We start from the raw sequence: 16175 nt of genomic DNA on the forward strand, positions 1-16175 counted from the left end.
TTCACTTATATTTTTGTAAATGCAGAATTTAGCAATGGGAGTCATAACTGTATAATGTTTAAAAACAAGATTTATGGAGTTCGATAAAACCTAGCTTTTATGACTGCCTCCAATATGTACTAGCTCTTCACCAGGAAAACATTACTTCTTCTAAGGCTAGCTTCTTAATCTCAAAGGGGAAAAGAATAGAACTAGACGCATAAGCTTGTTGTGAAAATTAAATGAGATAATTCATGTGCCAACCATCTAGTGAACATTGAGTAAATTTTAAGTGTTATCAATGAAGCAAGTTCTCAACCTATTAACCAAGCTAAGACATACTCACTAATACACTGTGTAAATGATCTCATAAAAATGGAAGCTATTATCTTCTATAACTTCAGCTAGCCAAATAAATCTAGAAGGAAATAAACTTTTTTTCATATAGCTTCACATAGATCGCCAAAACTTTTAGAAATTCATTAGAAATGGCAAATAATTCCCAATTAAAGTCTAATTAGAGTATAAGGGACTAAGTAAGTTGAAAAATATGGAACCATTGCAAAGTGCTTATTATTTCTCTATCAGGTTTCAAAAAATATTAATAAGAGGTAAGTTGTGTATTTTATAGTAGCTGGATAACCTAGATGAGAAGATAAAGATTTTTCTTTGTGGTGTTTTCTGTTTGGTTTTTAATTTTATTGGTATATAGTTGTTAGTTTCAGGTGTACAGCAAGGTGAATCTGTTTTATTATATATATATAAAAGAATGGAGATTTTTTTTCATTTTTTGATTCTTTTCCCATAAAGGTTATTACAGAATATAGAGTTCCCTGTGCTGCTCTGATCTTTATGTTTTGTTTCCTTCTACTAACTTTAGATTTTGTTTGTTCTTTCTCTAGTTGCTTTAGGTGTAAGGTTAGGTTTGAGATTTTTCTTGTTTCCTGAGGGTAAGATTTTATTGCTATAAACTTCCCTCTTAGTACTGCTTTTGCTGTGTCCCATAAGTTTTAGATCGTCATGTTTTTGTTGTCATTTCTCTCTAGGTATTTTTTTTTATTTCCTGATTTCTTCAGTGATCCATTGGTTGTTTAGTAACATATTGTTTAGCCTCCACATGTTTGTGTTTTTTAGGGTTTTTTTCCTGTAAATTTATAATCTTATAGCATTGTTGTTTGAAAAGATGATTTCAGTTTTCTTAAATTTACTGAGGCTTGATTTGTGGCCCAAGATGTGGTCCATCTTGAGAAGAAAGTGTATTCTGCTGCTTTTCGATGGAATGTCCTATAAATATCAATTAGGTCCATCTGGTCTAATGTGTCATTTAAGGCCTGTGTTTCCTTACTGATTTTCTGTCTGAACAATCTGTCCATTGGTGTAAGTGGTGTATTAAAGTCCCCCACCATTATTGTGTTCCTGTCGGTTTCCCCTTTTATGGCTGTCAGAAGTTGCCTTGTATATTGAGGTGCTCCTATGTTGGGTGCATATATATTTACAATTGTTATATCTTCATCTAGGATTGATCCCTTGATCGTTATGTAGTGTCCTTCCTTGTCTCTTGTAAGTCTTTAAAGTCTATTTTGTCTGAGTATTGCTATACCAGCTTTCTTTTGATTTCCATTTGCATGAAATGCCTTTTTCCATACCCTCATTTTCAGTATGTATGTGTTCCTAGATGTGAAGTGGGTCTCTTGTAGACAGCATATATACAGATCTTATTTTTCTATCCATTCAACCAGTCTGTCTTTTGGTTGGAATATTTAATCCATTTACATTTAAGGTAATTCTTGATATGTATGTTCTTATTGCCATGTGTTAATTGTTTTGGAATTTTTTTTTAGGTCTTTTTTGTTTCATTCTTTTGTTCTCTTTTGTGCTTTGATGACTATCTTTAGCATTGTGTTTGGATTCCTTTTTCTTTTTCGTGTGTATCTTGTTTTTGGTTTGCAGTTCTTATGAGGTTTTGATATAGTTATATATATATGTATGTATGTGTGTATATATATAGAGAGAGAGAGAGAGAGAGAGGAGGTTTCAAGTTTCTGGTCTCTTAATTTCAAATGCATTTCCCATTTCCTGTATTTGTACCCTCCTCTTCTCATGGTTGCTGGTCTTGATAACATATTTGTGTGTAGATGATTTCCTACTTTTACTGTACGTTTGCCTTTAGTGGTGAGCTTTCCCATTTGTGATTTTCTTGTTTCTAGTTGTGGCCACATTTTTTTTTTTCTTTCCTGCCTAGAGAAGTTCCTTTAGTGTTTGTTGTAAAGCTGGTTTGGTGGTGCTGAATTATCTTAGCTTTTGCTTGTCTGTAAAAATTTTGATTTCTCTGTTGCATCTGAATGAGAGCCTTGCTGGGTATATAGCATTCTTCGTTGTAGGTTTTTCCCTTTCATCACTTTAAATATATCATGCCACTCCCTTCTGGCCTGCAGAGTTTCTGCTGAAAAATCAGCTGATAACCTTATAGGGATTCCTTTGTATGTTGCTTTTCCCTTGCTGCTTTTAATATTTTTTCTTTGTATTTAATTTTTGTCAATTTGATTAATGTGTGTCTTGGCATGTTACTCCTTGGGTTTATCCCATATGGGACTCTCTGTGCTTCCTGAACTTGAGTGTTTCCTTTCTCATATTAGGGAAGTTTTCAGCTATAATCTCTTCAAATATTTTCTCAGGCCCTTTCTCTTCTACTTCTGGGATCTCTATAATGTGAATGTTGGTGTGTTTAATGTTGTTTTAATGTTTTATGTGTTTGTGGTCTCCTTTCCGCAGGCTGCAGGTTTGTATTAATAGTTCCTTTTACTTCTGGTGTCTGCCCCCTGGTGGGTGAGGATGGTCCAGGGACTTGTGCAGACTTCCTAGGGGGAGGGACTGGTACTGGCCCTATGTCCAAAAAGGACATACGTAGATGATGTGTGGATGACTCCTTTTGAACTTGACTAGCTTATCACAGACAGTTTAGATTATACCTGATTTCAAAGGAGTAAGATAAAATTGTATTACCTAGAATTTAATCATGCACAGCAGTTAACTTTTTTGTTTTTAAAGGGGTGTCCCTCTAATGAAGCCTACTTCATTTTAGAAAATACTTTCATCTGTGACTTAGGCATTCCTTGCAATTTATATTTCTTGGTGATTCTAATTCATTTAAAATAATTATGTAGCTGTTACTGAAAGTAAGTGAAATAGTTGTATTAGACTTCATTCTTGCATATGATAGATATGAGTGTGTGTGTACATACATACATACATTTCAGGGTAAAGTCATAGGTTTGGGGGATTTTAAGTAGGACTAGTCTTTTTGTTAAATTTGAGCATTTTCCTTATAGAGACACTAGTTGAGGAACGCCTCTTGCACTTCTAAAAATCAAATGTTTATGTTCCATAGTTTATTCATTTTTTTTAAAGTTTCTACAAGAACAACAAGTCAAAACAGAGCCTGTTGTACTGAAATACAGTTTGGAACCCAATGCTTCTGTCTACAGCTTCCTCTTCCCAGTAAGGATTCTGCCTAGTAATCTGTATGTTCAAATATTAGCATTTCAGTTCAGAAAGAGTATCTTGCCACCTGATTAACTTTTTAGAGCAGATAACCAGGACCTTTTACTCTTTTGCTTCTGTCTCTTCTGTTATAGGCTCTGGGTTTTTATGACAGGTGCCAGAGCCAGTACTCAGGGGTGCAGATGAGATGCACAGCCTGGTATGAACCTGACTTCTGATGCACAAATGACTCATTTTTTACAACACCTCCTTTCTAGACACTAGGCACCAGTGTTTGTAACTCATTCCTTTTCAGGGTTCCGAACAAATATTGTTAGAAAAAAGCAAGGTGAAGAGGGGAGAAGAATTTGAGGATCAAGTTCAATTTAAGAGTGAAACTGGGGACACATCTGCACTTTAGACGCCTAAAAAAAGCATGCTTCACTACATGCCAAGTTTGTGTTCCACTGATGTGATAAATTAAAGCTACTTGTAACATAGAAGGGGGTGTACTGAAGGTTTCAGAATATTACTGGGAGGCATCACAGAAATCATTTCCAGCCCTTTGCAGAGGAGGAAAAAGAGGTATAATTTAGCGGCTGTTAAGTCATCAGATTCTAGGTCTCCTTTTCTCAATCACTGCTTTTGGATTAAACTAAAAGAAATACACCTTGCAAGTATTTTTTTAAAAGCTGTTCACATGTAGTTCTTTTTTTTTTCTCAAGATTTGAAGTGAAATTGGATTTGTCGGTCTTCACCTGTATTTGTATTCTTCTAAGTTTATGGGTGAATTCTTTTCTGATTTCTCTCTCCTTCTCACTCTTGCTGTCATCCTCTATAATTTATTTGCACCTGAATTCTCTGAGATGATCCAAAAATCAGAACATGAGGTTTCCTTTATTTACACTGAGTACACTTGAACGGGAGATGTTATTTTCATATTCAAAGTGCATGATAAAATTATCAAGCAGATGCCGCAATTATTTTTCATGTAGAAAAATGTCATCAATATATGGCAAGATAGTTTAGTAATCTAAGGCTTGAATAACTTTTACTCCAACAAAAATTTCATTATGCATTTTCACATAATTTTTTAAAATTTTTTAAATTTATTTTTTTAGCCATGCCTCACAACATATGGGATCTTAGTTCCCTGACCAGGGACCGAACCCATGTCTCCTGCATTGGAAGCATCGAGTCATAACCACTGGACCACCAGGGAAGTCCTGTCATAGTAAAATTTGTAATTGTTGATATACCCAGTTTTTTTCCTACCAGGCTGAAAGCACTTAAAAAATAAAACCCAAAATCTATGAATGACTGACCTTAAATAATTACTTCAGTGGTTTTTCCAGAAATAACTGGAAAGTATTTCAGTTGTTTTGTTTTAATGTATGGTGTCAATGTTAAATATTGCACATCTATTCAGAGAATATTACAGCTAGTTTCTTTCTGTTAGTCTGTACAGAGGAGCTTTTTCCTGTTCACTAAAACTGCCACTGAATTGACTATATATTAAGTTTTGTTCTTTCCCTATTTCAACCTTTAGGTCCAAGTAATTGAAGTCCTATAACATCCCCTCTAGCTCTTCAGACACAGTGGGGATTAATTAGACTGGCCCACCTCCAGGTTTGAGAAGGCATTTGTGGAAACCACTGTCTACTACATGGAATTCAAGCTTTTCCAGTTCCAGTGTGTCCAGGGTAGCCAGCTGGATGTTTAGCTGTCATGCACCTTTTCACTTTTCTTCCCTGATCTACCAAGACCTAAACGGTATTTGCTCTGCTCTTAACTGTGGACACCATTCATGATTTGGTTCAACAGGAAACTATTTTCCTGGTTTTGTAAGTGACAGTGTTACTTAAGCAAAAAATGTTAAATTGCAGAGAAAATAATGAGGGCAATATGTAAAAGATAAATCCCCATCGTAATCTGTAATGAAAGAACATATTTGACATAGCAGTCCTAGTGGTAATAACAGGCAGACTATAGTTGCTAATTTATTATAGCAGATGTGTTTCTTTTATTCTAAACAATGAATTACACTGAACAAGTTCATACTAAGTGCTTTACAAGTGTTGCCTAATTTAATTCTCATATTTTCTAAGCAGGTATTATTAAGTATTGTTATTGCTATTCCTACTTTTTGTATGAGAGAACTGTGTATTAGCGGAGACATGTACAATGTTATAAGGTGTCAGACCCAGGACCCAAACACAGCCCAGACTGCCTTCTGGATGTCCTTTATAAGGTATTTTTCCCTATGTATTTTCTAATCTGAAAGACCTGTGTGTCTCTGGAAGCACCTGTAGATCTGTGGATAGGGCAACTCCATCTTTGTTTCACATAGTGACTTTAGGACGTCTTTGGTGAACTCTGAGTGTCTAATTTAAAATGTCCTCCACTTACACAATTCTAAACATGTTCTCTCAAGGTTGGGAGTATGTTAAAGATGAGATTATGCTTCATTACAACCAAAATATACCAGTTGCCTTTGGGCATAAAATATTCATTGTACTTAGGTCAGTTTTTCTGTCTCACATGAGCCTTAAATGAAATCATTCTAACTCACATATTTAATGGAGAGGAATTTTGTGATACTTGTTCTGGGAAAAGGAAGGATCAATTTTAGTTGTGATTAAACTTCTTCCTGTCTTGAGACATGAAAAATAGTATCTCATATATGCATATGTTTTGCAAATCTCTGGTTTGGATCTTAAACGGCAGATCTAGATAGGTACAGTCATTGTTCTGGTGGACTGCTGACATGAGAAATCTGAAATTATCATACACTGAACAATCGTCCTACATTCCTATCTCTTACCTTGATTTAGTGCCTACTTAAGTGTTTTTTGGGTGTAATCAGTCAGCCTTCACTCTTCTGTCTGTTCCATCCTCCATAGCCAATCAGTCCCTAAGTGCTGTTAATTTTACTTTGGTTCTTGAATCTGTCTTTCTCTCCCTTGATGTTGCACCTGATTTTGTCCATGGTCCATCTTTCTGCCCCTGAATTATGGTAATTTCCCCAGTCTCTGTCAGCTCCAATCCAGGACCACAGAGAGAGTAAGCTTTTTAAAAGCAAATGTGATTGCAGCGTGCTCAGCCTAAAATAAGATTTCTGTGTCTTGCCATTGTCTACAGACTAGAGTCGCCTTCTCTGTGTCTCGCCATTGTCTACAGACTAGAATCACGTTCTGTCTGTGACCTAAATGCTCCCTCCCAGTTCAGCCTTTTCTCTCTCCACTCACAGTGTACTTTAGTTAAATTGCAGAGTTGCACTTTCTCAGACTCATCTTGCTTTGTTTTACCTCTTCTTATATGCTTTGCTCCTTCTTCCTGGAATACCTCTCCCCAGAATCCACAAATAGTAACTCTTTTTTTGTAGTCAAGACTTACTTCCTTTGCTTCTGAGTCCAAGCTGGGTACTGTTCCTAGGGGCTGCATAACACCTTGTATAAAACAGTCTTAGAGCATCGTTCATGGGCTGATTGGTTTGTCTCCTTGTCTATCTCCTCTGGTGGACTCCTGCTTTTGGAGGCAATGACCAAGCATTATTTCATCATTGTATACATAGCATCTCATAAAATGCAGATGTGAAATAGAGAAGGCATATGATACATGCATACTGAATGTATCCATGAATGTTTAGATGTACTCAGTAGTAGAGAAGAACATTACATTTTTGTTATTTATCCATAAGTAGTGGACCTGAATTTTCCCATAACATTCTACAGTTTTAGGCCTTTTGAGATCCAGCCTATTTCTCTAATTTTTCTGGAAAATTGATATGGCACAGGTTAAAAGCATTTAGATTATATTTTCAGATTGATAGCCCTGGAGTTATACATGGGCTCAAGAAAAAAAGATAAGAGAGAAAAATTATTGCAGTTGAGACTAAGGATACTTTAAAATTCAGTTTAAATTTCAGTTAAAAATGCTATATTTGATATCTAATTTATCTCAGTCATATACTTGAATTTTATTAATTACAAATCTTTATTCTTTGTGACTACAAATAATAGAGTGGGTTCATAAGTGCACATTCAAAGCTTGGCCCTCTGTTACTGGGGATCTATCAGATTACACAGCACATAAATCCAGACAAAATGATAAGTTGACTTCTCTCATCCTTTAAATCTTTTGCTTAGATGCCATTTCCAGTGACATCCATCTGTGATCACAGCGCGAATGCACTAGTACCCCTGTATTTTTCCTATCATTTCACTTTTTAAAACATAATTTCTTTGCTTGAAGCATTTCAGAAGTGTCACATATACTTACACGAAATCCAGATGTTCCTCACAGCCCACAAAGCAAGGCACATTCTGACACCTGCTCACCTCTTGATGGCATCAGGCTATCTGAGCCTTCACTCTCCCAGTAGGAAGAGCCACATGGCCTGTTTTTTCATGAGATTCAAACATGCCCCCATGTCCCTGAAACCTTCTTTCTGCTTCCCTTCACCTGTTGGTCTCATACTATTCTTTATGCCCCAGCTCAGTATTACCTTCAAAGAGGAAATGTCCTCACCCACTGATTAAATTAGGTGTTCCTCATGCCCATGAGTCTTTATCATGAACCTGTGTGTTTCCTTTGTAGCACATATCACAATTAGTAAATGTTTACCTTGCTCAAATATAAAAGCACCTTGAGAGTAATGACCTTAATATCTTTTTAAAACCATTATATTTTCAAGGCCTAGCATAGGGCACCCAGGAGGAAAAATATTTTGGGGAATCAGTGAATAGTACTTTTCACACTCTACTGCTTATTTTACTACCTTTGTTACGTATTTTAAGCCCCTCATGAATAGGCCTGGTATCTCTATTATTCATTATTATACCACCCAATAAATGGAAGAGAGTAGATACCAAACACATTAACTAAATTAACTGAGGGTTATCAAAATCACACGTGTACGAATGGTAAAATGTATGTTTCTTTCTGTGCACCACTTATATGACTCAAATTTTAGCAAGACCACAAAGATAGGGACTGAACTGTGTAAGAATTTATTACAGAAATTTAGAAAAACAAAAATTTTAACAAAATCACATAGTGCTTACTATGTATAGCACTATTTAAGTACTATACAAATATAAACGCAATCTTTGTAAAGTTACTGTGAGACATTTTCTTTGAAGTAAGTACTATTATTTCCATTTTGGAGAGGAGGAAACAGGCAGGGGGAAGTAGAAGTTATTTGAAAGCTAAGTTTACTTGCCCATTGATGTGGATAATTATAAAACATTACTGAACTTGTAGTCTGATTGTGCTAGCAATTTTTCATTTAGGTCAGTTTTCAGTTACACCTAATAAATAAATAATAATTGTAGTATAATAATTTTCACCATTCAATATGTCATTTGGCAATAAAATCTCCTACTATAAGAGTAGTATACCTTAAGACCATATGCAGTTAAGAGTTTTCTAGTATTCCCAAATCTTTTGTTTAGATCAACTGTCCAAAAGAAATACATCGTGATTCACAAGTGTGAAACACATACGTAATTAAAATTTTTCAAGGAACCCCATTAGCAAAAACTTTTTAAAAAGTGAAATAAATGCTAATAATATATTTAATTTAATGTAGTATACCGTAATTTTAACATGTATCAATAAAATTATTAATATATTTTACTTAACAAATTAAGTCTTCAACATCACATGGACATTTTACACTTAGAGCACATCTCAATTCACATTTTAACTAGCAATAGCCACATTTCAAATGCTTGTTCACCGCTTGTGGCTCGTGGCTACCATGTTGAATAGTGAAGATTTAGACAAGTATTTTATGACTAGTAAGAAATTCTGAATGTTTATAAGTTTCTTGGTGAAGGCTGGCTCATTCTTCAAGTCTTACCTTAGTGTCATCTTGTCTGCATTCTCTGAGCATCCTGGCTGTACCTTCCTATACATATTTTCTTAGTGTATGTTATAATGCTATATAGTTGCATTATATAATAAATTTTTTCTTATATAAAATACTGAACTTAATGGCAAGAGCTATCTGCATATCTCCATAGTAGCTTGCCTGTACTTTGTCAATTTAACAAATATTTATTGAAATCTTAGTATCAGATACTGTTTTTTGTGCTCTAGATATATCTGTGCAGAATAAGATCACTGCCCTTATGGGGCTTACAGTTTTAGAAGGTCTGTGCTCAGTAAAAATACTGTTGAATTAAATGAAATTCAGGCACTAACCTTTTGGAAGAAGTCTATAAACAATGGGTTAATCTTAAGAAACTGATATTTAACAGGTTTACATATAGTCTTGCAAATGAAAACAAAAACCTTTTACAGATTTTTAAGGATGGGGAAAACTGGCCTGATGGTAGTATACATGACTGAGTGGTTTAAAATGAACCCCAGACTCAGTATTTGAAATATGTTAATACATGAATGGAAGAAGTTGTTCTTTAACATAAGTAGCCTCATTTAGAAGTTGGCAGCATTTTGTGGTGATCAGATTATATTTGCAGAATTCTATTTAGTTCTGGGTAAATAATTCTACAGTTAGCCGCTGGGAAGTGGGTTAGGAAAATAAGACTAAAATACTGCCAAGGTGATTCAGTAAAAAGCATGTTCCAGGCTAACTGTCTGCATATGTATCTGACACACACCACAGTGAAGGTTAGAATAAAGGAGTTCACTAACTTATAGTATCAACTTCTAAATTTTTCTCCATCTTCCGTTCTGTATCTCTCGGGTTTGGGAGACTGGTGCTCTCCTGGTCTGTGTGCTTTGCACCCATGCATGTCTGTACCTTCTTACAACGAACTGCATGACGACTTGAACTCTATTTATCTGTGTAAATATAGCCTACACAGTGAGCTACTTGGATGCGGGGAATCTCTCGTTATATTTTGTCAGCGCCCAGCACTTACTTCCTACATACTGGAATGCTTGGAGAGTGTTGCATCGGATATTAGGAAACTGAATTCTAAAATCAGAAATTAGGTCAACATTATGCATTCTAACTTCTTTTCTCACATCTACTCTTCCCTACTTCCTTAGTCTAATCAGAATGATTTTTTTCAAAAAATACACCTGATCATATTGTGCCCTCCTTCACGCTAGTTGGCTCGTGGGCCGGCAGGGCCTGGCTGGTGCCTGTGTCTCCTGGCTTCCCTCCTGTTTCTTTCTTTGCTCTCCACCCACACGTTGGCCTCACACCTTTGCTCACTGGTTGACTGTGCCGAGAATATTCTTCCATATCACATCTCCACCCTCAGCCTTCGGTTACTCTGCCTTAAGGCCTCCCCTAACCTGTTTCCCCTAATACATAGCCTTAAAAGATCATACCTCCCTCTTCAGGAATAATTATCACTGTTCTACTTTTACATACAGTTCTCTTGTGTGATGAATATCTGTCCACCCCATTTAATTGTAGCTTCCATGAGGAAATGTGTCACGTCTACTGCTATGTGCACCATCATATCACTATACCAAATGCATAAAATGGTTAGCACATCATTGTGAAATAGATATATAAATTCACAAACCAGCACGATTCAAGTACATGTCTAGACTTCAACTAGACCTAAACCTTTCCTTCTGTCTCCACTCAGAAGTATAGTCCAGATGATAGAAAAGATGTATGATAAAACCTCTTAAAATATATAATCTTGTGCTTACTTAGGCAGAAAGTATTCCTTTTAATACAGCAATTATCTCCATAACCTCTGAAGAACAGTTAATACTTGTTCCATGTAAAGGTTAAAATTTATTTTTTATAGCGTGCTCAAGCAGTTAGAAATTAATATTCTCCCAAGTCACTGAAATGTTAAATTGTCTAACCTTCTAAAACACTTGACATTTTTCCTCAGCTTCAGGCAAGACTGGAAAATAAGACAAACGCCATAAGATATTAATATGCTTAATGGGCATTGAACCCATGGGCTGACGCACCCCTGGGTTCTCACATTTCACTTTTACTAAACACTATAATTGAGGGTCAAAAGGCAACTGTATTATTGGTGGCGTGAAAATACACTTACAATAGAATGTAATAATTGTGAGATATAGATATCTATGATAAGATCCATTGTAATTATAAGAAGGAAAGAAAATTGAGAACTTGGAAATGTTTTGCATTCTTAGACAATGACTTAAATGAAAAGGGCATCTAATTCTTACATAATTCTTCTCTTCTTCATACCCTCATTACTCTTGTGCCCATTCACTTCTTCCATCCGATTTTTGTACTCAATTGGACATTTGCTCCCCCTCAGTTTTGCCCTCCAATATGTGTAACAGATTTCTCATCTTCACCTACCTCCACCTGCCCACCCATCACGATTCTCTCCCTGCTACCTCTCCATTCCATGTCTTACTCGGTTTGATTTCTTAACGAGAAGTCTTTCTTGGTCCACCTTTCTGTTGCAATCACTTATTTCTGGGAGACTATGTAAAAAGTTTCAGAAACTAAAGTATATAAATCTAAAATTCTTTTATTCAGATTTCCTGATGTGTCTTCCTCCAAGCTAGCAATTGTCACCTGAGTTCTCGGCTTGTATCTTGTACCTTCTGTGGAAGGTCTAAGCCCACAGTGTGATAGAAAGTGCAAAAGCTTTGAAGACAGGAGTACACCTTACCCTGAGTTACTATCAATACACTGACCACAGACAGATTGTTTCACATGTCTGAGACAACCACTGAATGGGAAATTACCTACCCCAGAGAACGGCTGTGAGGGTCACATGATACGTCCTGTGTACAGACCATCATTTTCCACCTTACTGCCTTCTCTCTCTCTCCAGTTTAATCTTTAGTGCACAAGCCCTGATGCATACTTCATACACCTTCTACTTTGCTTGTTACCTAACTTCGTTCATTGTTTTTCCTTGGTCAAAGGAGAAACACAGTGTCTTCACTTGCTGTGTTCACAGAATTTTGAGTTAACATTCTTGGTGGGTCGGAGGATAACAATGAAAACATCTCTGTTGCACACTGGCAAGTGCCTGGCATTCTGTTTACTTCTACCGACATTACTCCCCAATCTCTTTTCCACCCCGTGAGCCCTGAACTTGGCTATAATTGTCACATATGGCTACGTGCAGTTCAAGTTACTTGCCCAAGATCACACAGCTAATATTTGGAAAGACTGGACTTTTATCCAAGGCCTTCTTGACAGCAAAGTTAAATACCAGAATGTTAGAACAGAAACATATTAATCTTGTAAACATGTCTTTGTTGTAACATTCTAGCATGGAGCTTGAAAACTAAAAGGCTTTAGGGGTGGTAGAAATGCTAATTTTCAGAAGACCAAAAGGGACAGGGTTGGGAATACACTTAGCAGGGAGGGCAGACGCATGGCAGAATATTTATGGGAACAGACAGGAAATGAATGGTATTTCATTCATTTCAAAAGCATTGGCTTTTGAACTACGTTTCCTACTCTGATGAAGCCAGTTGATAACATTTAAATGTAGTAAATAATATCAAGAAAAGAGAATTAAGCACTTATGTGCCATAGCAACATGAGAAGGTGGCCAGAAAGTTCAGAAATGTATCTCAGTTTCTAAATTGTAGGCTGTGGATAAAGCTTATGGGGGAGCAATAGGCCAGGGTCAAATAGGAAAGGAAATAAAATAGTGCCCCAGTAAACAATTGATTTCCCACTATTTCCAAAGATCTCCCATAAAAATATCTTTGTCAGTCATATTCCTGTTGATGATAGAGAACAAATAGACACATACTTAAGAAAGCATATACTTTTCATTGATAATAAAATCATTTTCGTTAAATAAATCCTTAGAGTTTTGGTTTTTTAAAGCAGACTGAGTTGAAGGCTGAAATATGCTTCACCCCTAGTCGTTACATTTAATTACTCTGAATTACCTTGATGTCTTAGTTTTATGTTTTTATTCTCAAATTATTCTTAATGCCAAAGAAATAACTTAAAAGGTATTTTAAATATAAATATTTCAAAGTCCTTTTTAAAACTATGCTGAGAGTAACGTACCCCAAACAATAATCCACTTAGTGTATATTTTGGGCCTCCTAGACCTTGCAGGAAAAAAAATATTGTGATTAAAAATTATTAAGAAGATAACTTACTTGTAGACAGATCATTAAAGATAATTCACTAACATATATTTTTGAATTCCAAAATTCAAGAATACTTTCTACTTCATTTTGACTTGATTCAACAGGCCATGAAATCTAATGTGTTCCCAATTCGGCAAGCATTCAGTCACTCATAGAGCAGAGTAGTCACCTTCTTATTAGTGTACAGTCACCCAGCTCTATCTGTAGGGAATTGGTTCCAGGAACTCCGATATACCGCACTCCAAGGACGCTCAAGTCCTTTGTATAAAAGTGGCATAGTATTTGCATATAACCTATGCACATCCTCCCCTATGTTTTAAATCATCTCCAGGTTACTTATAATACCCAGTACAATGTAAATGCTATATAAATAGTTGTAAATTCAATGTAAATGTTATCTAAAATAGTAGCCTATGTAAAGCAAATCCAAGTTTTGCTTTTTGAAACTTCCTGGAATTAAAAAAAGAAAATAGTTTCAGCCCGGGGTTGCTTGAATCTTTGGATGTGGAACCTGCAGATACAGAGGGACAGCTGTCCTTATTAAAAGGCACAAAAGTATATTCAGTTTGTTTAGAGTAGCCAGTGTAGTTGTTCTCTGCTTTCCAGTGCAAACGTGCTTTATCATTTATTAATTTTGATAAAGGAAAGAAAATTCCTAATGTTAAAGGGATGATTGATTTCTTCAATCAGACTTTGGCTACTGCTAAAATCTCACAACCTGTACTCTCTCTCTAGGTATAATACATAAAAACCAAGTTCAGTGTTTCATACTGAAAGTGGGACTCTATTACAAAGAAGGTTTTAATGTTTGTATATGGTCTGAACATGCTGGATTTTATTTAACAGCTGAGTTTCATAGACAAGTACTAGGCATTTCTCCAAAGAACCAAGCCAAATGCTATAATCCATTTCCTTCTGAAATTGCAGTTGTTAAATTAGACCCCCAAACATTTATGAATGTCACTTTGCCTTTCCAGCAATTAAGGAGTTCAAAAAAAAAAAATCCCTTGGTGTTTCATGGCTTTGAAATTATTTATCCTCCCCTGGCCCTTCCATTTGCTCTGTCAAATGCTTTGGGGGTTACGTTCAAGAGGGAGACATCAATTCTGAACAGGTGTGGAAAAGGGTTTCTTGATGTATAAAAAGTGTTCTATTTTAAAGACGCTTTAAGCAGTTTTAGCACATGTACTGCTGTGAATTCCCATGGAAGTAGGCGGCCCATTCATTTCCCTTTAAAGGGCAGAAAAATCAAAAATCAACATCAGAGGCGTAATTTCGCCAGGGGGAGGGAGCGGCCGGCGAGTTTACTGAAACTTTCCCTTTGCTGTCTCCTTGTTTCAGTGTTGATCCTCCTGATCGTCACTATGAGAAGAAGGAAAAAAGAGCCCCTTATTTTCGACGAAGAGAGAGATATCAGAGAAAACATCGTTAGATACGATGACGAGGGTGGGGGGGAGGAAGACACAGAAGCCTTTGACATGGCCGCGCTCAGAAACCTCAACGTCCTCAGAGACACCAAGACCCGGAGAGATGTGACTCCAGAAATTCAGTTCTTGAGTCGACCGACTTTTAAAAGCATCCCAGATAATGTCATTTTCCGGGAATTTATTTGGGAAAGACTGAAGGAAGCCGACATTGACCCCTGCGCCCCGCCTTACGATTCCTTGCAGACATACGCCTTCGAAGGAAATGGCTCGGTGGCTGAATCGCTCAGCTCGCTAGATTCCATCAGCTCAAACTCTGATCAGAATTACGACTACCTTAGTGACTGGGGACCGCGTTTTAAACGACTCGCAGACATGTACGGAACTGGCCCGGAGAGTCTGTACTCATAGCCCTGGAACGTTAGTTTGAAATGTACTGAAGAAAAAGTAAAAGCAAAAAACAAAACAAAACACCACTACATACAGAAAACAAGAACTCCACTTGCTAGAGGAAATGGTTGTAAATATCTCTCCATTTTTAACCGTTTAGGGTTCTGCCTTGGTGAAGCATATCTTCATTAGACTTATCCAAGGGACTGCACTGACCACAGACTGAGCATTTGAAGGCTTTTTGATAAAAAGAAATGCTCAGTGGTTTGTGAATAGATAGCAACTCTCAGATACCTGCAAAGGCACCTAACCTCTGTAAGTAGTGCCCTGTGTTGTCAGTGTTGCCAGGGTGTCCTGTACATACCTTCACGGTACTGGCAGGGAGGGGAATAAAACATGATATGCCAGGATTGAAAAGTCCTGGAACTTCTTGCATATCAAAACTTGGGACAAATTTAATTTACAGTGATGCTTTCAGCTTGCTAGATTAGAGCATCCAGCAGAATTTTATTGCTGTCAGTTAGCAAATACATTTTATTTAGCAATATAAATATTCTTAGAAAATCCTCCCCAATCCTCCAATACAAGCCAATAAAATTTGTTTTAAGGCAACATAAACCATTGTTTAGCAAATAAATTCTGAAATGTTCCAAATAAGCAAAAGGTAAATCATTCTTAAAGTTGGCAGTCGTTTTGAGATGCTTGTGTAGGTATGAAGAAAAGTTGCTGTCTATTCGTTGATTTTTTTATTATCTCTTCTGATTTGTACAGGAGACTATGTTTTCTTTTTTATTTGACACATGGTGTTATATTTATTTTGGACCTCCAATCTCCACTCAATTC

General features: G+C 36.4%; 1 protein-coding gene across 1 annotated transcript in view; it reads left to right on the forward strand.

The window, feature by feature from the left end:
* The window catches only part of CDH7 (cadherin 7), a gene marked incomplete at both ends in the record, with an annotated part of 110647 nt that extends 95294 nt beyond the window's left edge, over nt 1–15353 (forward strand). The window contains one exon of the mRNA XM_082668061.1: nt 14860–15353. Within this exon, the coding sequence (XP_082524187.1) occupies nt 14860–15353 (494 nt within the window). The remainder of the gene's footprint in view (nt 1–14859) is intronic.
* Between the last annotated feature and the right edge of the window lie 822 nt (nt 15354–16175).

This window comes from Grampus griseus (genome assembly GCF_964374135.1).
Source record: "Grampus griseus genome assembly, chromosome: 12".
In the NCBI taxonomy this organism is placed as follows: domain Eukaryota; kingdom Metazoa; phylum Chordata; class Mammalia; order Artiodactyla; family Delphinidae; genus Grampus; species Grampus griseus.